The sequence below is a fragment of the Anoplopoma fimbria genome, chromosome 5 (assembly GCF_027596085.1).
Source record: "Anoplopoma fimbria isolate UVic2021 breed Golden Eagle Sablefish chromosome 5, Afim_UVic_2022, whole genome shotgun sequence".
NCBI lineage: Eukaryota > Metazoa > Chordata > Actinopteri > Perciformes > Anoplopomatidae > Anoplopoma > Anoplopoma fimbria.
Genome location: NC_072453.1, coordinates 2774572 through 2799036, shown reverse-complemented (window position 1 = coordinate 2799036; position 24465 = coordinate 2774572). Strand labels below are relative to the sequence as shown.

The following is a 24465-nucleotide window of genomic DNA, read 5'->3' as shown; positions in this document are numbered from 1 at the left end:
ATGTCGCTGGAACCGGAGGGGAACAACCGGCTCCTGCAAGACGTGCTGGCGAGACCGGGCAATGAAACGTGCGCGGACTGCGGCAATCCAGGTAAGAGACCCCCCACCCCCACCCCACACCCCCACCCACCTCCACCCCGCATCATGCAGAGCCGAGCCGGTCCGGTGCAGGCAGGTGTAGCCGGTGCGTGCAGCTGCAGATGCTCCAATGCGTGTAAGATGCTGTGTCCACGGTGGGGAGGAACGGGTGGAATTTGGTCCAGGAATTATTTCTAAGGCCTGGCAGGACACATCTACACCCATTTTTGCAGGTATAATAAGGCCTTAAGAGAATGGACTCTAGACTTTGTCAGAGCCATAAACACATAAACCACTCCTGTGTGTGTGTGTGTGTGTGTGTGTGTGTGTGTGTGTGTGTGTGTGTGTGTGTGTGTGTGTGTGTGTGTGTGTGTGCATAGACATGTCAACTTTCCCCTCCACAGCTATTGTTTGTGTTTGTGTCCACAGTGTGTATGTTGCTGGTCTTGTGTGGTCTGGTGTCATCATGTTCTACAACACCATGGTGTCAGCAACACCATGCAGCTCGCTCAGTAATTATTGGTGTGTGCATGTTTGATTTCCATTTAAATGGCCCTATTTATTTTAATATATATTTTTTTTTTACCATGGCTATGTTATTCTCCATTAAGCAGCTTCATCCCTTTCTTCATCTCTCCATCCTCTCTCTCTCTCTCTCTATCCCCTCCCTGTGCGCCTCTCCTCAAATCACCCTCTCTTCCCCCGTCCTCTTCCCCCTCCTTTTTCTTTTCACTGAAATGGCAATAAACCAGTGAGTGGCCACAGAGGCTCCAGTACGGGCCGTACGCCCAGCGTTTGGAGCCGAGCCCACCCAGGAAGCCTGTTCCTTGGCCGTGCTTACGGCTCCTCTGAGGACTGGCTGTTTGCGAGCAGCTTATGGAGCCGGAGGCCCCCCCTCGCAGAATTAGATAGCTTTGTTCTGAGCGGAGGACACTTGAAGAGGGATTTCATTTTGACCATAGGATGCTATCTTGTTGGAAAATAAGCAGAGAAATTGCTTTCCTTATGGTGGGGGCTGTGTGTTTGTGTTGACAAGTAGCTTTAAAGAAATGTTTATATGGCCTTTTGGTCAGTACCATCAATTTACATAACGCAGTTCAGTTTATAGCCAGTTCATTCACACTTTTTCTAAAATATCTCCAGAACTATTGCATCATAAATTGCCATTAAACTTGTTCGACATTCATTGTTCCCAGAGGATAAATCATAAGAATTTTGGTAATCGCCTCACTTTTCCTCCAGCACCACCAGCAGTTTAAAGATTTTACTTATCTTGTAAAATGTCTCAACATCTACACAAAGTTTTGTACAGATTTTCATGTCTCAACAACAATTGGATGGACTGCCATGACATTTAGTACAGATATTCATGGTCCTCACAGGTTAAACTATAATAATTCTTGTGATCCCTTAATTCTTGCTCCATCACCATCCTCAGGTCAAAATAAACCAATCTGTTTATGACTCCCATCAATCTGAGATGTAATTTGTGTTTATTGCTAATTGAAGGTTCTCTATACAATATTCCCAGAATTAATACAGCAGCAAACAACTATTTGCTTTGTAAAGATATAGTGGAGTAATGTCTACCTGAGCATAGAATGAAGTCGCTCTCTCTGTGTCTGCGCGGGCCATTTAGTGCGTGATAGTGCATGTGAGCGTGCCCAACTGGTTAGCTCAGAGACAGTGCTCTGCGTAGCCCCCACCATAAGGTTCCTCTTCAGGTCAAAACTGTTTGTTCTCTCAGCATTTAAGCCTTAGTTTGCACTGTTAGCGCTATTAGCAGTTAGCTGCTAGCCGTCGCCACATTGAGAGACGTATGGAAGCAGTAGAGATGCTCTGAATTTCTCATTGAGCACCTATAACAGGTGTTAGCATGCTAAGATGCTAAACTCAGTTGGCGAACATGACACATGCTGAACATCAGCATGTGAACATTGTAATTGTGAGCATGTTGCTTTGCTAGCTTTAGCAATTAGCTAAAAGCACCACTGTTGGTTAGTACAGTCACCAAAAAGAAAAGTACGGACATGCATGGCTGCAGACTCTCACTTTTGTTGGGGTAAAATTGGCAGAATTACTGATACCCATATGGCCTTTATTTGACCCAAACGGTTTTGCAACGATCCAAAGAGCCCAGAGGAAACGTTGTCTCTGATTATTCATAATTTTTGCGGGGCATGCATGCCATTTTCACCTTTACAATCATTAAAAAAATCTAATTAAGCCTTGGTGAAGCAAAGGTGGGACAGATGTCCTGCGGTGTGCAGCAGTGGGAAAAGCTGGTAACTGAAGGGTGACTAATCACAGCTAGGAAAATCTCTGCTAATGAAGTGACTCATATATGCTCTCTTATCCCTCAACCAGTGCTTGGATTCCCTTGAGCAAGGCACTTGAACACAACCACCGGGAGCTGCTTAGTGGCCAACAGTTACCGTATAATTTTGGTTCAATCCAACAGCTGCTTTCCCCCATATTTGCATTCGAACGCTGGTCTCCTGCCATGAAATTTTAAGAGAGAGCAGGCTGCACAGATGACAAGCGTTAGGACAGCGATTCATCAACCAACGTATCTTTCTCCATCCCTCTGCTACCAGACCAGGCATTCCCAGGCTCATAATTCATACCTTATCATAATGGTCAAGATATGAATTATTGATGTTGGCCCGGCTGCTCCGTCCCAGAAGGGGACAGGATCTTGTCTCGGTGACCTTTTCAGAAAACATCACAGTTTCATTCCAGCTTCGAAACACCACATATAATCTGAATACAGCAAAGTAAACAGACAAACATGCACTGTACTGACGTAGTCGTGAGCCAAGGATACTTAGGAAGACATAAGGTAGTGCAGACTTATTAATGTATACTTTCTACTGATGAGCCTACTAGGTTACTCTTGTATGATTGATAAATGATGGATGTTGGCATTGCCATTGTGTGAAACATGTCCAAATGACTCTAGGATCACATCTTTTGTTGGGCATCCCTAAAATTCACAGTTTGTACAATTACTTTACCTGCCTTTAATTGGGACTAGTTAAAGTTACCTTTGTTTGCTATCTGCTATCTGTTTCATACTGTACAGTCTGCTATTGTTTGCCTCTTAAATATTAAGATGAAATCATCTAAAAAGTTAAAAAGAAAACTTTTTAATGGAAGCGTCACAACTCAGAGAAGTTCCATTTTAGAGTATTTCATGTGAATCTGCAGGCTTTCAGAGAAAAAGACAGACTATCACATCATCAACATATGATGTCCTCCCTCACCCCTGACTTATCTTTCCATCACAGATACAACATCCATTAACAGGACAGAAACCCTGCTGTAATTGGTCTGAAAACGCACAAAAGTGGCAACAACGCTTGTGTTTTTTGTATGCTTCGTCATTCTTACTCTGCCCTTCCTTACCTTTGCGTTTTCCCCCACTATCTTTTCCCTGCCGGTGTCCTCAGATGAGACCGCTCAGAGGCTGAGCCGGGAGCTCATACGTCAGGGTTTCTCTGTAGCTCAGCAGCGTTGTAGGTCTGCCCTTCGCTAAGGACACACAAACGAGCAATTCCCCCCGGAGAGACGCCTCAGCAGTCCTCTGAGGTGTGGAGAAGGTGTTTGTCGAACAGCAGAAACAGCAGGAAATATGATGAGATAGGAGGGGGTATGGGTTCCTATAGCAGCCTTTTTCATGGATTTCCAAAGTGTATTTCATTTTTTTTAAAGGAAAGTTGGAGAAAACAGAAAAAAATCTGCCTTTTCCCATTGCAACTCAGTGTCTTTGTAGATAAAAAATTAGCCCTAGCCAATTGTAACATTGGTAATGTGTTTGCCTCACACAAATTCCGACTTTTATTCTGAGGGTCCTATCTTTACATAGATGTTTTGTCTTTTTTATCTACTTATTATGAATATTCACTGTCAACTTACATTTGCAGGCATATGTTTCTAAGCACACCGACAGGATTCAACCTTTGTGACCTCCTCATGCAGTAGTTTGATGGATACATCTAATGCTCAAATCCCCATGATACCTTTTGTGAATTATGTAGCTAAATACGATACTGTACATTTTCCCAAGCCAACTTCTTCAGGTCGCACACCCATCCGGCTGTAGGAGGCAGAGGTATGACTATGTTGTCCTGTTTAGGTGTGGCAGGCTGTGTTCCCACATCATTTTTATATGTATAGGGTTAACTCTGGCAGATGCCGGTTCACTGAAAGTAAAATTAGCATATTAAATGAGCATTCTGTAAAAACAAGACGATATTAGGTCCACTACAGGCTCTTGAGGGATGAATACTCAAGTGTATGGGTGAGCTATTATCATTTAAGTGTTATGTACAGTATTTGATAGATGAAGCTATATGAAAACAGTGCTACCACACAAATACATAGATTGTAAGAAGAAAAGGGGAACATCTGATAAAGGTACTGTTTACGGAAGGAAGGGAGGAAGTTGAGATCAACCCACAAGTCACACCTTTGGTTGGGTTAATTTGGCCAAAAATAAATTGTTGCATTTTAGCTCTTGTTCAAGGGAAGTAAACACAAAGTTGTACAGACTGACAGGTAAATTGTTGATTGAACTGTTTTAGTGATTGTCTTCCTGTATCATCAGGACCCACGTGGGGAAATCAAATTCCATTCAAATCAGTGTCGCAAAGCTCACGAAGAAACAACTAATTGTAACCATTAGAATGCAAGTCAGCTGCATGTTATGATGAATAATGACAGGTGGAGACAGGAATGTACAAAAGCCCATCTGTGTTCACCCAGATGCAAATGCTGGGGAGTGGGGAATTGTTATCACCCACTTTTTAATGGACTATTGAACTGACATAGTATGTTCAAGTCAAGATTCAAGCGCAGCGGTTTAAACAGCTTTTGACATCTTTATCAGGGAAAATACGATCGTGTCCTGAACAGATTTCCCCATCAGCAGTTGGAATTATTTGTGGTTTAGCTTTTGGTTAGCTGGTTTGCTTTCACACCACAAACAAACTACCCAGAGTCCACTTGAAAGCAGACTGAGACCCACCTTTTTTAAGTGTTCTTGCTCAGTTGTTGGTCTGTACCAGCTTTCACACCGGCGTAATGAATCACTCCAGGGTTTGGTTTATACTGAGGCTGGGGTAGTGGAGTGTGGTCACTGTGGTAGTGACCAGAGTTTGAATGAAGGTACAGACAACAGTGGTTAGTGAGCAGTAGGTTATAATGACTGCTGTTCACCTCTGTGAATACACCCAACAGCTGATCAATGAGCCACTGAAGGTGAAGCATGAATGAAGCAGCTGATGCCAATCAACAAATCTAAACTCAACTTCAGCGCTCTGCCTGTACTAATGCAGCGCTCCATTTAAGTATCTCACAATCTCAGAGATTGTAAGATAACATTCAAATGCTTTAATTCAAATATAAGGAACTTTACGTATGTGCCTAAGCTTTACAAAACCTAAGGAGGAAAAATTACACTTTTAAATTACACTTAACATACAAAACAGGCTGTTTAGAGTCAAGGATTACAGGCAAAATATGCAAATGAAGGGAAAGGAAATCCAAAGCACTCTGAGTTCTGCTTACAGTGTGTCTGTGACAGGGTGTAACATCAAATGCAAGATGCTTGAAGAATAACACAGATGTGATACAGCTGTGTGAACGGGAATCAGGAGGAAAACATAGACCCACCACGCTGGCACACAGGAAATCAATTAGGTAACACTGTGAGAACCCATTCTCACCTGTCTCTCTCCATGGTAGCAAGTGACATAATACAAATTGCAGCAATACACACACACAGTTCAACGGATTCAAGTGGAATCCTTTGTGTTGTGTACTGTATTCGATGTTCACTCCTTCAAATAAACTTGATGAAAACTCCTTGATGATTTTTTAATAAAAGCCTTGGGCATTTTCTAGGTTTTTACACAGCCGGGGCCACGCTGAAGTTAAACAAAAGTTGAGTTATATACAAGAGGGACATGATCACTGCTGCAGAAACAAAAGCCTGTGTTATCGAGCCTCGGGGGTTTAGCCAAGAGATGAGAGGGTCGCAACCTCTGCTGGCCCCCACTGTCCCATCATTAACCCCCACCATGAAGAAGCCACTGTCAGACTGACGTGTGCACGTCCAGACACATGAAACTGCTGCAGATGCAGAAAAGTGCCTGCTTATGCTCCAAGGCACAGGGGCTGCCATTGTATAAATGTCCCCCCCCCCCCATCCAGTCATTCATTTATCCCGCATCTGCCATGCAGTAACGCCACAGGCCCTTCTTTCTTCAACCTTCTGCGGTCGGAATCAAAAGCTCTGTTGTCTCTCCAACAAACGAGCTGCGAAACTGGACTTTTCATTATTATTTTTTCCCTCAACAATTCCTCAGAGACGGAGCAGCAGCTCTTGAACAAACAGCATATGCACTGCACATAACAAAACAGCCGAGTCACACTACATCAGGAGTTTTCCACCTCCTGTTCGCTACGGCGACTGTGCATCTGTTGTTAGCAGTGATCCTGTTGCGAAACATCTATGAACATGTAGTGGAGGAAACCCAGTGAGTGTGTGTGTGTGTGTGTGTGTGGTTAGTCAGTCATGCGGCCACTGTAATCTCCATGAGTGCTGTCTGCTTCTCCATAAGGCCTGACTCAGACAGCGATGACCTCACCGCCCGATGGCTGGTTGCGTGTTTTCGTGTCAGCATGTGTTGTGTGGACGTGCATATTTTTGTGTGTGTGTGTGTGTGTGTGTGTGTGTGTGTGTGTGTGTGTGTTTTTCTCTGGCAAAAAACAGGAGATGTGAAAAATAAAAAAGCAACTGGTTTGATTTGTTTGCATCAAAGCGCCATCTACAGCGCTTTGTGCTTGATCGCAAGCCAGAATGATTAAAAGATGAGTTGACATTTATAAAAATAAATACATTTTAAATCGAGTTGCCATGGGTTAAGAGAGATAAATCGAAGGAAGATTATCGTGGAAGCCAGCAACACCCCTGGGGGGATCTTGTGCGCTCACGTCATCTAGAACCCACACTCTTCCTCCCTTCCCTTCCTCCGTGCCTCCTACGTCTCCTCCTCCATCGCCTCTCCATCTCCATCCACGCTTTCTCCAGCCTCCAGAGGACAGAGAAAGGCAAGAGTTGTATTTGTTTTTTCCCATCTCTCTGTCTCTCTCTGTCTCTCTCTGTCTCTCTCTCCTTTGGCTCTCAAATCATTCCCATGAGTATCAGACACTCGCCGTGCATGCACATTTATTCATATGTATTCACATGGCTGCGGTGCACCGCGCTGAGGAGGGCCTCCTTGTGTGAGAAATGGCAGCAGCAGAGAGAGAGCGAGGCAGGGAGAGAGAATGTGGTGACTTTTGAGTGCTGCCCGTTGAGGACATGGTGCTCTCAGCCGTGTGTACAGCATGCATGCTAACACGTGCTAATACCACATACACACACATATTCCAACATCCCAATAGAGCATGACTGATACAATGGCATGGCCAAGCCAAAGGCTGATTTAAGCTTATATGTCAACTGTAAAAGTCCGTCTTTGTCCCAACTCTTAAATAACTACATTAAAGGGATTATTATTATTATCATTTTTTATATTAGCAGTTGATTAAAAAAATATGAGTATAGCAACTGGCTGCCATAACATCAGGCAAACAAAAAACTGAATTAGGTCCAGGAGACAGTCATTTATTTGTCACGTAGTCACCATACTTTAGTTACACCACTCCTGTAGTTATTTTAACACAAACCACACTATTTTCCTAATCCTAACTAAGTTGTTTTGTCGCCTAAACCTGACTAAATTGTTTCCTGTGAGGAAGAAGGTTTATTTTGAAAAGACTGTATGCGTGTAACGAGCGGAAGTTAGTACTTGCAGCTGGACCTTCGTAGGAAAAACGCACACAAAATGAAGTGTAACTTTTCTGTAAGATATCATACGTACCATTGTATGAGGATACCTTGTTTAGACCCCTGGTCATAAAAATGCATTTGTGAGGATTATTTTGCTGAATAAAACTTGTAAGTATCATTAACTTGTGTTTGCCACGGAACTTATTTTCTGCAATTATCCAAAATCCAATGAAAAAATCCCATTGGCTTTTTGTCGAGGGATCAAGTGAGATGCTAACTCCCGGGGTTGGCCTACAAAAATACGTCATCCTTGCAGCCCTCTATGCAGCATTGACAAGGCTCTTGTGAACAAAAAAATGAAAGAAGACATTGGCATTTCTATCAACATTTGTGCTGAGGCTATTCACTGATAAGGCTATCCTCAGTAAATTAATCAGCAAAGGTTTCATAATCAATTAACCGTTTGGGATTTATTTAGCAACAAGCCTGGGGGTGTAAAGTGACGCTAGCAGCTCTGTGAGGCTTTGCATAAACACATGCTCTTTCTTGTAGATGTAGAGATATTGCTGTGGATGCGTGAAAACTTTGAGTTTCTGGGGGCACATAGATGCAAAGTCAGGAAATTTCATGTCAATCTATCCAACAGTTGTTGAGATATTTAATTTTGACCCAAAGCTGACTGACCAGCCCATACTGACATCAAGCCACACCGCGTGCTGGTTTTAGCTCCTTAAATGTAAGGATTTACTGTTTTTCTCAATTACTAATGATAGTAAATTGAATATTTTGGGGTTTTGATGTTTGATTAGGCAAAACAAAAACTTTAAAGATGTCTCCTTGGACTCTGTGACTCTTACCAACAGATACATTGGCAGTGAAAATGCATAAGTGGCAGCAGTAGAAAATAACCATCTGATCTGATATATGACTTAATATGAAGCTGTTTTAAACAGCCTTGTGTTACGCTGCTGTTGATCATCCTGCAAATAGATCTCTTGCACCCTTGTGCTTTCCAACGTCATTAATACCATATTATGAACTAGAAGAACTAATCAATATAGTTAATAATCAGGTTGCATGTGACTGATTAATCCATTCATTTTTTGTTTATTGAACAAGTTTTCAGCTAATAAAAATGTCACAGCATGGTGGAAAACGCTGGTCAAAACTTCCCAGAGAACAATTTTAAGTTTCCAAAAGCCATAGATATAACATTTAGTAACGCACCCTTAAAATGCTTTTTTTTTTTACCCACTGAGCTTTAATTTCCACCAATCAGATTTTTTTTTCAGTGCAAAATTCCAAATCTGCATATCATCTCTCTCTCTCTCTCTGTCTCTCTCTCACTGTCTCCCTCTCTTTCTCTCTCTCTCATTTTCTGACACTTATCTCTCACTTCACCCTGTCTTTGTCTCTCCGTCACCCTCTCTGACATTCTCCCTGGCTTTACCAGCTTCATTTGCACGGACATAATCAGAGTCTACGTGTGAAACGGTGACTCAAGTGTACCTCTGCTCAACACCCACGGATGCTGCTGCTGCTGTACCGCACCGCGTAGAGAAAAGTCTTTTTTCGTCCTTTTTTTCCATTCTCTGTCACTGCTGATGAGAGCTGTAGTTGAAGTGTGCTTTTGGTCACACGCTCAAGTTGGCAAAAAGCATACCGTGTTCTTGTCTGGGTGCATTTTAGAATGTGTTCGTTCTTTTCTGTTGTCTCGTCTAAAGTGCAAGATATTGCATGGGCAATTGGGCATACAACTGTGAGTGTGTCTGCATGGATTTGTGTGTATTTTGGAGTGCAGTGATGTTACTAACCAGATAACTAGCTCTGCTGAGTTCTGATCAGATCTCAGACGGTCTGTTTCCTGTCAGTAAGCTAAATAGGATTTCCCCCAAATCTTATTTTGCTGCCCTGCTCTCCTTTATGAGCAGGGATACTCTTGTAATATTTGCTCCATTCACTTTGCTCCTATTGCCCCTTAACAGTGCCGACATCAGCACTTTCAGTATTTATGGCCTGAACCTTGAGCTGGTGTTCTCTTTGTTGCGGCATTTTTATGACACCATTTTCTCACCCCTTCCTCCTTTATCTCTCCCCAACCCCACCGCCTTTCTCTCTATCATCCTTCTGTACCGTTTTACCCGATTTCATTTCCTCCCTTATATCTCGCTCCCCAACCTCACTTCCCCTCCTTCCACCTCCTTGCTTGTTCTCTCTACGGTCTCTCTCTCTCTCTCTCTCTTGCAGAGCCGGACTGGGCGTCGCTGACTTTGAGTGTGTTTGTTTGCCAGGCCTGCTCGCTCCTTCACCGGAGCATCCCCCACATCAGCAGGGTCAAGTCTGTCCAGGACACGTGGGATGCCAGCGAGGTGGAGGTAGGGCAGTGATAGCAAACGTGCATCATTCTCGCATCCCAAAAAACCCCACTTAGAGGTATCTATCCTGAACATGTACACATCCTAAATAAAACAGCACTTCCCCCTTCTGTTTGTCCAAATTAATTCAGCTTAAGGCATTATAACTCTCAAGTTAAACAATTGTTCTCCCCTAAATCATCTTACAAGTGGATAACACATTATATCTTGTTTGTTTAATCCAAATACAAAAGACAAAGTGTAAACTTTGTACAGGGGTTTTGTGCCAGACCGTTTCTTGGGTGAAGACCAGAGATTGTGTGTGCAGTTTATTGGGGAGACCAGTTGCCAGGCAACCAGCGTAGACTCCAAGAAGTTGTTGGCATTGATCTCATATTACATTTCCCAAAATGTTGGAGTATTCCTTTAAGGATGAGTGCTTCTTGCATGAGGCCAATATAATCACATAAGCTGTGTCAACATTCTTAAATCTGCATTCTGATTGTGTTGAAATCCCCAGTACGTTCAAGATAAGAGTTCATTTTTATCTTCAGTCAGAGGGACGGTGCACATTAATAAACATTTCTGTAAGTGTGCCAGTTGACTGTGCTACATCATACACATGAAATATATCAAAACAAGAAAAGCAAAACTGTACATATTAAAGCACATAAAACAGCAATACGTAAAACATATGCACGCTTTAGACACTTGATTGTCTTTTAACCCTTATTTTAAACTAAATTTAAGTGAGCATTCTCTGATGTGTGGCAGACTGCATTTTAAAGACAAGACAAGCGTCTTGAAATTAGAAGAGATTTTCCCAGCTCAGTAAATTGTGATTTCCTTAGGCAGTAACAATTACGAGGGGTGTTTGGCTTTCTGTCAAGTACCTTAAAAACCTGGTGGTATACTGACTGTACAGGTTTGTGCACAGCTAGTCAGACAATATAACTAATGTGACATGATCATGTCATTGTTGCTGCCTTAGTAGTTACGGCAGACATTTCAACATTAGTGTGAGAGGTCTTCTGTTGGCCTCTTAGTAAAGAGCATACAAACTGGTATGAATATGAATACATTACGGACAAAAATACCAAGACCATTATTTTTTTTGTTTCTATGGAAACGACCTAGTCAGGGGACAGTTTCTTAACAATATGACAGAAAATAAAGCAGGATGAGGAATGGATGTCGCCGATTTAAAGGCAAAGTGATTTTAGAGCCAATGTAGACGCACGCTGTATGTGGAGATCTCATTTACTCAACTAAACTGCTGGCTCTTTCTTTGTGCAGTTGTCACTCAGGGTTGTGGTTTTAGGGAACTGGAGAACAAAAGGTTACAACACAAACAAAGGAAAGTTTTATTTGGCTTGTTTTAGCCTATACAAAGAAGTTAAAAAAAAGTTAAAAGATCTGCTTAAAATGTTTGCTCTTCAGCTCACCTCCCTTTGGAAGGAGTACCATTCCACGAGTGAAACAGTTTACACTTCCCTTGGGTGTGTAAAAAGTAGCTGAGCTGTTTTGTGCTTAGCCAAGATGCCCAATTCAGAAATACGTCAGCAAGAAATATGACCTCGGTGTGCAAATCCGCACAATTAAATTCTCTGAGGTTGTTGTTTGTACGACCATAGCCAAAAATGTCGCTTGTGCTTTGCTACGGAAGAGTGAAATTGTCCCTTGAGTGGATCATGTCAGCAGTTTAACACCCTTACTGGGTGACAAAAAGGACTTTGGTGGAGGTGATTCTGGCATGTAAAATTAGGAGATTGGAGATGTGGGAGGACAATAATTGGAATTTAAAGGGGATTTGATTTAAGAGGAGAGCGAGGTATTAGGTTAAAATGTAAGAGTAATACTTTGTAGTGGTGGGTGTTTAATTATAAACCCAAAACACAAGAGTATTAGTTGATTAGACGACAGTAAAGGCTTGGTGTTCAATCACCCTTTCTGTAATTGTAGTTCTGGGTAGGCTTTTATTGTTGAGGCTTCCAGAGCTGCACATCCACAATCAGAGGGGACACTTTAGTCAAACAGCCCAAATCGTATTCCCTTCATTAGGATTTTTCTGGGGCCATTTCGGTATGTACATGAGCCTGCGTGTGGCCAAGCATTTGGCTGTAGACCATATGAGATTTATCATTGTTAATGCGTGAAGGTGGGCATGTTTTTGATTAATGAGGCCCCAGTTCTTGGTTTTATATGAGAGAGGAAAAATCTGGACTTTTGTGGTCCCATTTGTTGTTGCTATGTAAATTATGTCATCGTGAATATTTGGTTATTTTGTTGAACAGTATCTAAACGTATTGCTCTGCTGCAAGCATTTCACAATCTGGAATAGTCAGTGCTTTACATAAAGGGACAGCAGACCATATAAAGCAGAGGTCAATATTAAATGAAGCCTGATCTTTTGCTTTGATGACATTGACTAAATGTCACACCCAAGGGTGTCAGATGCATCACATTTTGGCAGCAGATGTGTCACATGTTGATTTCAGAGACTTTCTTCAGAGGTTTGTGTTTCGGTTGAATTTTCTGCTGCTATTTGACCTTCACAATAAAACGCCACAGTGCTGCATCCCTTCCCAGTGCTTCTCAGAGGATAAGAGAGGCGTTTTGAGGGATTCAGCCAGCTGGATTGGGCACAGGGATTATCCCTGGTTGAAGCGCACAATGGAGAGAACGAGGGAAGAAGGCAGAGGAGTCCCAATGCAGTGTAGCCAATTCCACAATTAATACCGTATCTGAAGAAATTCTGTCATACCTAATTATTAATAATACTAATAATACTATTATTTCTATTTAATAACGTCCTAAAGGAACAAAATGTTGGTGTTCCTTATATTTGGGCAGATTTTGGGGGGGAATTTTTGCAATTGACAAGTAAAGAAGACATATTCTGTGTTATTAAAATTGCATAATTTCTGTCAAATTGAAAAAATATTGGCTTTTATTATAACTAATACATCTGTACAGTGTAGATTCACTAAAAACTGTTATTGCTGGTATGATAGAGGGTTTTTTAGAATAAAATACCTCGAAACTATGTGTTGGTTAACAACTTAAATATGCTGTTAGATAAAATCGGTCACCCTGGACATGATAAATGCAGCACTGTGGAAAGTACTGTATAAACTATTGAAGTGAATACTCGACTTTGAAAAGTATTCAACGTTTAATGACTAGGTTGTGTTGTCTTCTGTCAACCCTTTCAGTTGATGGCTGCTACAGGAAACAATTCAGCCAAGGCCAAATACGAGCAGAAGGTTCCTGCTTTCTACTACAGACCAACACACACTGACTGCAAGTAAGTGCTAGTTCTCTCAGTTGTGACTTTCAAACATGAATACTTGAGGTGCTACCAGAATGATATTTATACAAGCTGGTGTCTGAAAGGAGAAAATATGTGCTACCTTAATTAGCCTACTTGCTAGTTAGCTAACAGAAAACACTTGACCAATGTCAAAGACAATACAGTACATTCAGTTCTCTACTGAGCGTCCATAATGGCACCAGTATCACTTAAAGGTTGTGTTTCAATGTGTAATACAACCTTTATTGGGAAAAATATCAAAGGTGACTTGTAAGTTCACTTACTTACTTACTGTTTACTCTATAAATAGTAAAGAGAGAGATAAGGTGGTGTGTCCTTTTTTGGTTGGTATGGAAGACATCTTGACATGTATTTCATAGTATGAAAAGCACAGGTGTAAACAATCAAATGAATGAGGGCTGAAGAAGATGGAGCCCTCGTTAATGTTATTGGTAACACCTGTGCTCTTGTACTATGACCAGTCAAATAGAGAGTGAGCTTGATAGAGCACCGTCAATGAAAAGATCCCCAAACATTTTCCCCATAGACTAAAACTATAAAAGAAATGTCTGTAAAGCTGTAAAATAAGCTCCAATATTAATGTTTGGATTATGACTTTTAAATTTATCGAGGTTTTATATTTGTAAAAATTCCCCAGAGCTCAGAAAAAAACATTTATTTGACTTAACAATGTAAAGCCTATGGGCTTTTTTTAAATTCAGTTGACTGGCCGCCATCTTTGAGTCCAGTATCCAGTTCTTACTATTTAACATCCATGCCACAGAGTCGGTCGCTAATTACCTGTGGGCATGTTGCTAAGGGCAACCCCTTTCATGAGACACATGATCATTCAGTTTCTAATATAAAGACATGGATAAGTGCTGATATAAAGCCTTTTAAATGTATATAATTGGCCTTTGAAGAAAATGCAGACATATTATACAGTTACACCACTCACTGTCACTTAAATATCTCTTCCTCCTTGAGTGTATAAAAGGCCTATAAAAAGTATTCACACAACCCCTTTTTCATGTTTTATTGTTTTGTAACTTTAAATCATCACCGTTTTGGAGGCTGCTAACATATATATAATACAAACGTATATATGTTTTTCTTCTTTTCTACTTCATGCACTTTAATTGTGTAAGCTGAAGTAGTGACACAGATTTTCTTGGACATTTTAGGCTCGTCCATCCATCTCTCTCATGTGTCCGCCTCCCTCCAACAGAATCTGATTGAAATAGACACAAACAGAGCTAAGAACGGTAGAGTGAGAGAAAGTTGTGTCTTCTTCCTCAGTGTCTTTGCCATGGTGTCTGTTCGTGTTCACTCACTCAACTCCCCTGAGTAGGCTACCACAGGGTTTTATTTCCAATCCAGTGTCACTAGAAGTTGTCATTCAAAGAGATATCCGCTAAGAGCAAGGCGCTTTACCTCTTCATGCTGATGGAACGGTTGTTTTGGAGCCTGAAGGGGACACTGAAAGGTGGAGAGAGGTAGAGAAAGAAACAGGATGAGAGAAATTGTTGGCATGGTGATGTGCCGGGTGTTGCCATTTGTTTCTCCTCGCACAGAACTGTAGAGGAAAAAGATTAAAATGGAGATTTGCTTCCTTTATATGCAGCTTTGGTATAAACTGTGGAAACAAAGTGTTAAAGACCATAAGCTCAAGGACTATTCCATTATTCTGTTTCAATCAGGATTGAAAGATTAAATGCTCTGTCACTGTATTCATCAATACCACTCGTGTGTGTGTGTGTGTGTGTGTGTGTGTGTGTGTGTGTGTGTGTGTGTGTGTGTGTGTGTGTGTGTGTGTGTGTGTGTGTGTGTGTGTGTGTATAATATTGAGCTACAGCTAGCAGCCTGGCAACTAGAGATATGAGTTTAGATATGTTGGAATAGTAGTAATCTTGTCATCTCACTCTTAAAAAAAATGATTTCCCAAAATCTTTTACTAGTTCTTTAAATAGATACCCAAATACATAAATAAATGATGTATACATAATTAAGGGGGATTGCATCCTCGCGTGTTCTTTTCATTTGCTTACAAAAATTGCAATAAATAGTCACATTTTTACTTCAAAAAATGGTATTACGCAGATGATACACTCAACGCTTCAAATGCTATTCAGTCATATTTGACTAAAAGTGACATTCTAGTATATAATACTTAGCCCTTCTATGTCTGTATGGTAGGGCTGCACAATTTGAGGTAAATATGCAACATGGGATAATTGTATTGTGATAATAAACAGATATATTGCTTGTTCGCTTTTAAAAAATGAAATGAAAGTCAATTTTCCAACATTTTTTTTATTGAACATGGACTGAATACAAAAGGATCCAATTAAAACAATAAGAATGATTCCTAACCTTTTTTTATTTTTTACATTTTCTTCCTTGATTGGACAGATGAGGAGTGTATTGGCAGACAGGAAATGGTTAGAGAGAGAGAGAGGTATGAAATCCAACAAAGGTCCCACGGTTAGAATCTAACCGGGGACGGTGCTGTTACGTGGCATGAACTGTAACCATTAGGCTACTTAGGTGGTACATAGCTACTTTTTAAAGTTCAGTTTTCTACTGATACTCTCTAATCCCTTAGTGCATTAGTTTAGTTGTTCATAGTGTGTTTATTGCGCAAGTTTGCATCGTGATGACAATAAAAAAACAGTTTTGAACAGCCCCGTTTTAGGGAAACATCACCACCAAGAAAGACACCAACATTTGAGTGTTTTCTCAGCGTCATTAAAGAACAGAAGATGGCAATACTACAGTCCCTCATTCTGATCTTCACTCATTTATCATGGCTTGTCCTCACATCTTTAATATCAATCCCCTAGCCTTATCAAGGTACTTACTATAGGTCAAAATATAAATGTGTATTGACTTAAAGCTAGGGTAATACTTCTGCTGTATCATTTTTGCGTAGTTAAAAGTAATGCTGTGTAAAAAGGATGCATATGTGTGTAGGACAGCAGTTAGTGAGTGTGTACCCGAAAGCTAAATGTGTGGGTTTTTTCTTTTCTATGTCTCCAGGATGCTGAGAGAGCAGTGGATCAGAGCCAAGTACGAGAGGAATGAGTTTGAGTTTATCGAGAAACAGGAGCCTTACTCTGCAGGTACGTGCACACTGACATGTTTGTATTATTATACTTGTGAAGACCCATATCAGTGTCCACTCTGATCTAAACAAGACACAGCCACATGACAGGAGTAATTAATGATGAAATGTGTATTAAAAGGACTCGGTCTCGTCTATGTAAAACACAATTGAAGAACAGTTTGTTAGGCTTCATGCGTTAGAAAAAGGGCGGTCTGTTGTTGTGCCAATCTTGCATTTTTTACCGTTCGATTAGCAGAACCTTGAAAACACCTCGGACAAACATTTCCCAGTGGATGCCACTAGCTGGAATTCATTTATCATGAAACATCCATCGATGACTTTCAAACATTCTTACCCTTCTGTCGTGCAAGTGCTTGTGTATATGTTTGCAAGCAGTGACACTGTAATTGTTACTGCCAGAGAAGAGAGATGTGTGTGTGTGTGTGTGTGTGTGTGTGTGTGTGTGTGTGTGTGTGTGTGTGTGTGTGTGTGTGTGTGTGTGTGTGTGTGTGTGTGTGTGTGTGTGTGTGTGTGTGTGTGTGTGTGTGTTTGTGAAGGACGGGTTTGCAGTATTTTTGTGTGTGTCAACTAGTATACATTTCACGACGTTGAAGAAGGAGCTTTCTGATTGGCTTGCAGTGACCTCATTTTGTTTATTGTATAGTGGAGAACAGTGCACACGCACACACACACGCACACACACACACATGCAGACAGAGTGTAATAATATGAGTCATTCTGTCATCTCTATTTCCTGCATTCATCCTTTCTTCATTACTCATTATGGGGTGCATGGCATCTGTGTGAATGTGTGTACGCGCGTGTGTGTGTGTGTGTCTGTGTGTGTCTGTGTGTGTGTGTGTGTGTGTGTGTGTGGCTGAGATTGACTGTTGGCAGTAACATGGCCTCCACAGCAGCCAATGTTAATATTGATCCGGTATGCAAAGGATAAGGAGGAAGAAAAAGAGTGTCGGGGAAGGAGGCAAGGGTGGGGACAAGGAGGGTTATTGATCGATGAGGTAATGCCAGTGTAGGTGAATGTTTCATGTCAGAAAGTCGCAGCCGCAAAGATACACTCACACACACACACACACACACACACACACACACACACACACACACACACACACACACACACACACACACACACACACAAAGATGGACACACAAAGATGGAGAGTAATAGGGCAGGAAGATAGAGGAGATGTAATCAATGACAGTGGGCATTTAATATGGAGAATGTTGCAGTAGAGTAAAGAAACAGTGTGTGGAAGATTAGATTATGATACTTGTAAGAGCCTCTTAATATATGCCCCCCCTTATCCATTGCTTCCTCTTTTATACACATGAGAAATATTATTGAATTCATTTTATTCTCGCAAAGGAACTCCTCTTTTGTCCCACACTTGTCCCTTCAGTGCAAGTTTATTCCGGAATATGTGCTCATTATTAATCAATCTGGATAACAATCTGCATGCCAGCAGTGCAATCATCAATGAAATGGCTTAAATGTAAATTTAGTCAGCTGATTATGCTGAGACATCTTCCGCCCAGTAAGCCACAAAAATAGATCCAGATTAGAGAGAAAACACGTCAGAAATAGAAGAGAAAAGACAGAAAAGGAGGCATTGTGGGCAGAGCTTTTTACCAAAAATAGACGGCGTTACAGGCTATAAATGGAACGCCGTAACATAAACATGGAAAAGGATGTTCTTTGGTCTTTAGAGACAAAAATACAATCTCTCTGTGTGCTGTCTCATGCTGCCTTTCCTGCTAAATCCATCCCTCTCTTGTCTGTTTGCCTCTTGGATGTTGTGCTTTCTCTCTCCCCGTCTCCTTTCCCCCCACCCCCCTTCTGAATGCAATTTCAAACGATATTTGATTTCTGCTTAACTGAGGTTTCATTTTACCACAAACCTGTTACAACAACTCACCGCTACCGTTATAAACGCCTCCTCTGTTGAATCTGTTCTCCAATGGGTTTTTGATAACAGCCGCCAAACCTCAAACAATTTGTTTTTTTTTTTCCTTCACTCAGGGTACAGAGAGGGGTTTCTATGGAAACGAGGAAGAGACAACGGTCAGTTTCTCAGCCGAAAGTTCATCCTGACAGAGAGGGAGGGGGCGCTGAAATACTTCAACAAGCAGGATGTAAGTGAGATGATGCAGCTGATTTTAAAGGGTGTTTTAAAACCCATCAATACTCAGGAAAAATTAATCCTATTTAGTGTTCGTGTCTTCCTCCACCTAGGCCAGGGATCCCAAAGCGGTGATGAAAATCGAGACCCTCAACGCCACCTTCCAACCGGCCAAGATCGGCAACCCCTGCGGCCTGCAGATCACCTACCTGAAAGACAACAGCACAAGGAACATCTTTGTCTACCACAGTGATGCTAAGGTACACTGTCCAACACTGTTTTGCACTCGCTACAACACTACTACACTACCTTTGAACTGTATGACTGTACACTCATACAGAGTAAGTAGTACATACATGCATGCAGTCTGCTTTACTAAACACATTTGGACTTGGAAATGTCCCATAATAATTCATCTCCTATTGGTTTTTTCCTTAACTGTTCATTTAGTACTATCAGTGGCTACAGAGCAGACAGAAAGTACTTGGATAGTAACAGAGTTTGTGTTGTATTGGCTCTGAGACAATGACTACCGGGGTAAACTGCTGACATTTGGCTTTAATTTAAAGGTGTCTACATCTACATTCAGGGAGGAGGGTAAGAATTGACTTACTGTTCAAAAATTGGAGGGCTTTTGGGGGAATAAATGGGCTGCGACTGCTACAGTGTACACCAGTATGGATGTGAGTGACCTCAGCACTTTAACCTTATAAGCATTGTTTCATTTCAAAGGTCAGAGCCGAACACAATAGCAAATGTGTGAAAGTCTTGTTCTGTTATTGTGGCTTTAGTTTTCTTAAATTGATTAGAATTGAACCGTGGAGAAGCCTCACATCTACCTCAGCATCCCCCTGTCGGGTTCAAGTATACCTTGGGGGGGGGGTATTATCGTCACTTCCTACTCCCTCCTGAGCTCAGGTGGGGAATGATGAGGTCAGAGCCTGAAAGCCAAATGCGAGCACAGCACATATTGACATGAGCTGAGTAAAATACTAAGTGTTTCACGTTGTTTAGTTTAGAGGGTCAGCAGAAAACCTTCTAATTATTTGTGAACACTATTGCAGCACTTGTAACACCCATAATTGCCAGACAATTTCCTGGAAAGGTTCCTGGAAAGGATAATTTAGTGCTAATGATAAGGGAAATAGAGACAGAAGTTCTGAGCCTATACACTAGCTAGCCACTCATTAATTTCATTAATTTTTATGTATTTGTTAGAAAGAGAGAAAGAAAAAATTAGAAGATGAGACAGAGCCTGAGACAGGAACAGCGCTGCTCCCTCTGCAGGCTGAGTGGTGTTACTGAAGGCCGTGACGGAGAGAGTTCATGGAGTTCGTTGTGTTGTCACTGTGACTCTTGTTCTGTGGTGGAGTTATCGACAGCTCTGCAGCATCCACACACGCATTTTACTACACCTCACTGCTAACAACACTGGCATCTTGAAAAAAAAAAAAAACAGCATTACTTCTGAGCCCAAAGTGCATACCGTGAAAAAGGAACTGTGTGATTTCAAGCAGGACGCGTTGCCACTGAGGGTGTTTGTTTTGTGCAGGAGATGGTCGACTGGTTCAACGCTATCAGAGCGGCCAGGTTCCACTACCTACAGGTGGCCTTCCCTGGAGCAAGTGACGAGGAGGTGAGGATTTATTGTGAAGGGAAAAAAACCGTTAAAGGTGATCACGATGCTTTCCCAAACCAAGAATGGAAGATTACAGAATGTTACTTAATAATTCAGTCACTGTATAATGAATGACATAATGTTTAATATTACATGCATGCTTTTATTTCATGTGATTCTTCGTGTCTTCCGTCTTTTCTCCTCCAGCTGGTGCCCAAACTGACCCGAAACTTCATGAAGGAAGGTTTTATGGAGAAAACAGGTCCAAAGGTTTGTGCTATCTGCAACCCCAAAACAATTGGAATTGAATGATTTTTCCCTCTCAGAATGTGTGATTTGAAAAATTGTAGATTCATTGATGTGAGCTGTTAAGGACTGAAAAAGTGAAACAATCTGGTATTTTACAACAACAAAGGCAAAGCTTAGGGATTAGATGGAAAAATGTATAACTTTGTATATCAGAATATATATATATTTTTTCTTTTCTTTACCGTTAGTCATCGAGCAACCCCCCCAAATGATCTTTTGACCACTCCCCAACTTGTTACCATTGCATAATTGTACACAATATTTACTGTAAGCTAGTACTGTATGTTACCAGCTGTAGCATAAACTAAAACCAATTATTTCATTACTTTATTTTATTTCGATTCTCATTCCAGGGGCCATTAAATGCTTAACTAACCTAAAGTCAAGTCAAGTTTGTTTGTTCAGCACATTTCATACGACAGGTGTAAGCTCAATGTGCTTCAAAATACATCATACAGATCATACATTACAAAAAATATAAAATGTGTATCATTATTCTTAAGTTTCTTATTATTAATACTAAGTTCAAGTGTAGTACCATAATTACTGAAGACACCATAAGCTTATTTAGAATGTATTCTATAGTTAGAAGACTTTTACTTTATGATCTAAGGGATTTGTCTGGACTCCATAGGTTTAAAAACAATAAAAAAGTATTTAAAAATCTATTCTTAAAAGGTTAGGCTTCATTTTGTTGACACCTCCTACGGTTACACTGACTCCCTGATGGTCTCTCTTGCTCTGCTGCAGCACACCGAGGGCTTCAAGAAGAGGTGGTTCACCATGGACGACAGGAGACTCATGTATTTCAAAGACCCTCTGGTACTTGTCGTGCCCTTTCGATCCTACTGATCACCTAGTTTGTCCACAGGATTTCCTTTCACTCTCTCTGTCTGTGTCCCAGGACGCCTACGCCCGTGGCGAGGTGTTCATCGGCAGTAAGGAGAACAGCTACACCGTCCTGTCCGGCTTGCCGTCCTCCACACAGGGCTACCACTGGAACCACGGCATCACCATCGTCACGCCGGACAGGAAGTTCCTGTTTGCCTGCGAGACCGAGGCCGAGCAACGGGATTGGATATCTGCCTTCCAGAGGGTCATCAATCGACCAATGAGGCCGCAGGAATACGCAGGTGCTGAACATTTGCATACTGACGGGTTTTATTTGCAGTGGGGGAAAACCCTCTTTTCCTGTTTTATTTGCAGTTTCTATGTTTAAAGGTATCTTGACAAGTTTTCTATTTCTGGTAGCACTGTGGAGCAATGTTTTTAAAAATGGGTCTCGCTTGGTTTGTATCTTTGTAAAGCTCACGGTACAAACCAAGCAACAAAGTCAGAAACATTTCATCTCGAAAAAAAGAAGCATACTCCTGTATTTTAAGACAAATTGGCGTCCACTTGAAAGAACTTCAAGCATAGCCGAGTGGGAAGTCCAAATTTGTAAAAATCTTAAACAATCGTTTTTGAGTCGTTTTATTTCAACTTTCTGTGTCAAGACGTTAACAGAGTTAGCTCCTCTCCTTCCTGCTGTTATTACACACATGTCTGAGCTATCCACCATCTCTCGACCTTCTCAGGACCTTGTCTCCTCTGTCGACCCAATACATTAATTTTTTTTTCCCATTTTGACACAAGTTCTCTACTCTGACAGAGCTTAAATGATTCTCCAACTGCTCTTTCTGTTTCTTTTGTTCTCTCTCTGTTACTGCTTCAGTGGCATCAGGGACCATTATTATGTTGTTTTCACCCACACTTTGGAACTCGCTGAATTTTTTATGAACAAGGAAAATGCATGTAGTGCAAAGCCCCAGTGGCCTAATGGATAAGGCACTGGCCTCCTAAGCCAGGGATTGTGGGTTCGAGTCCCATCTGGGGTGGTTGTTTTTATAGGGGATCAGTAAATGGGTGCTGTGTGCCGCAGACTCCCCTCTCTGTGACCCCTCTATTATGTCACTATCTGCCTCCCATCCTTTCCACTATATTCTCATTCAGCATGTTGCAAACAAAACCAAGTCAACCACTGTTGTCAGCCATAAAATTACAATAAGATTTTTAATATATTTTAAATTCTTTCGAAATTGAACCCTGCAAATTATTTTTCTTTGGAAGGATATGCATATGCATAATACTAGGACTCAAATATACAAATAATGCGCTGTGGTGAGAAACTGATTACAAAAAACTTCACTGGCTTCCTTTAATTTCATCTCATGTATGGCATGTGCTTCTATTAAATGTGCTACTTAAACAAAGGTTATTATCAGTTGTGAAAATGTAATGTTTGTCAATTTATTTTGAAAGGAAATTTGGAGTGGGAAAAAGTGAATGCATTCCCCACTTTAAGACAACTTTGACTCTTAACACAAAGCTCACAGCAGCTTTAATGGAGACAAAGAACGGGTCTGTTGTTCTGTATAACATAACATTTATTTTTGTGTCTTTGCAGTGGAGGCCCATTTCAAACACAAGCCTTGAAGCCTGCTGGACGCCACAACTCAGCTGGACCGGCCCGGTCTCATTCAGATCAGAGACAATCCCGGTGTTGGAGCAGACACCATGGCTGGGGGTGGTGGGGTGGGATGGGGTTTAAGGGGACAGGATGGGGGGATTTGGGGATGAGAAAAAATGATGAAGAAAAAGTAAGAGGAAGAGACGGAGGGACTCGAGCCTATCTATGTGTAAAAAAACTTGAACCCTAATGGAACCGAGGGCCCATCGTAGGGCTGAAACGTTGATGATCTGAGGCCAAAGGGTAGATGATGTCATCACTGTTGCGCCTACCAACCTTGTCATATACATTACCACCCCACCTTTCCTCTGCCATGTGGACCCTTTTCCCTTCCCAACCCATCCCCCTCAGATTTTTGTCTTGTGAATGGTTCATTCTCCCTGTAATCTAATGTAATTATGTAATCTAGAGTCATTTCACTGGTCGCTTAACAAAGACAATGCATTGTTAATTTATTGAATGTACAGTTTTGATGACAGTGGCTTACCGTGTGATTGTGTGTGTGTGTGTGTGTGTGTGTGTGTGTGTGTGTGTGTGTGTGTGTGTGTGTGTGTGTGTGTGTGTGTGTGTGTGTGGAATCGTGATGTTTTTCGTTGAGGACGCTGTGAGGTTGAACCTCTGGCACTGAGACCCTGTTGAACCTGAAAACCTACAAAGTGCTGTTAACAACAAATATGCATCAAAATAAAAAACACACACATACACAGACACAAACTCTCAGTGATCACCGTGGCGGTTAACGTAGCTGGAGGTGGCCGATCGTCATCCGGGGCAGGGTTCTTTAACGACCTCAGTCCGACAGCTGTCCTCTTATTTATTTGTACCGTCGACAGTTATTGCTGCTTTAAAGGATTGTAATGTGACAGGATTGTAATTTATACAACACTTCTACTCTACAACTGATTTTATTTACATTGTGCATCTTGTTTTAAAGACACATTGTTGTGTTGACCCTTAAATCACAGTGGCAGTTTGTTTATATCATGAACATCTTAACATGAATACAGATGAATCTGAAATCAAGCTGCATCTAGTGTTGGATTTCTTTGCATTTCTGTGTCATTTTTGGGGTTACATACTGTACAAATATGATACTTTTCAACTAAAGATAGGTTGATGATTCCGGTTTATTGCAATGTGAGTCAAATTTTTCATAATTTTGTCCCTCAAGTTATTTTTAACCGAACTGCAATTAATTTG

At 41.3% G+C, this 24465-nt stretch overlaps 1 protein-coding gene and 1 non-coding gene across 2 annotated transcripts; both read left to right on the top strand.

The window, feature by feature from the left end:
• LOC129091567 (arf-GAP with dual PH domain-containing protein 1) lies at positions 1 to 23268 on the top strand. The gene is made up of 11 exons (XM_054599241.1): positions 1 to 91; positions 10166 to 10293; positions 13488 to 13579; positions 16625 to 16707; positions 18730 to 18842; positions 18943 to 19089; positions 20382 to 20465; positions 20655 to 20717; positions 21507 to 21578; positions 21661 to 21889; positions 23203 to 23268. The coding sequence occupies exons 1-11, from the start codon at positions 1 to 3 to the stop codon at positions 23229 to 23231; spliced, it is 1131 nt and encodes a 376-aa protein (XP_054455216.1). The 3' UTR covers positions 23232 to 23268.
• trnar-ccu (transfer RNA arginine (anticodon CCU)) lies at positions 22561 to 22633 on the top strand. Its single transcript has one exon. It is a non-coding gene; the product is annotated as a tRNA-Arg (tRNA).
• Positions 23269 to 24465: the final 1197 nt, after the last annotated feature.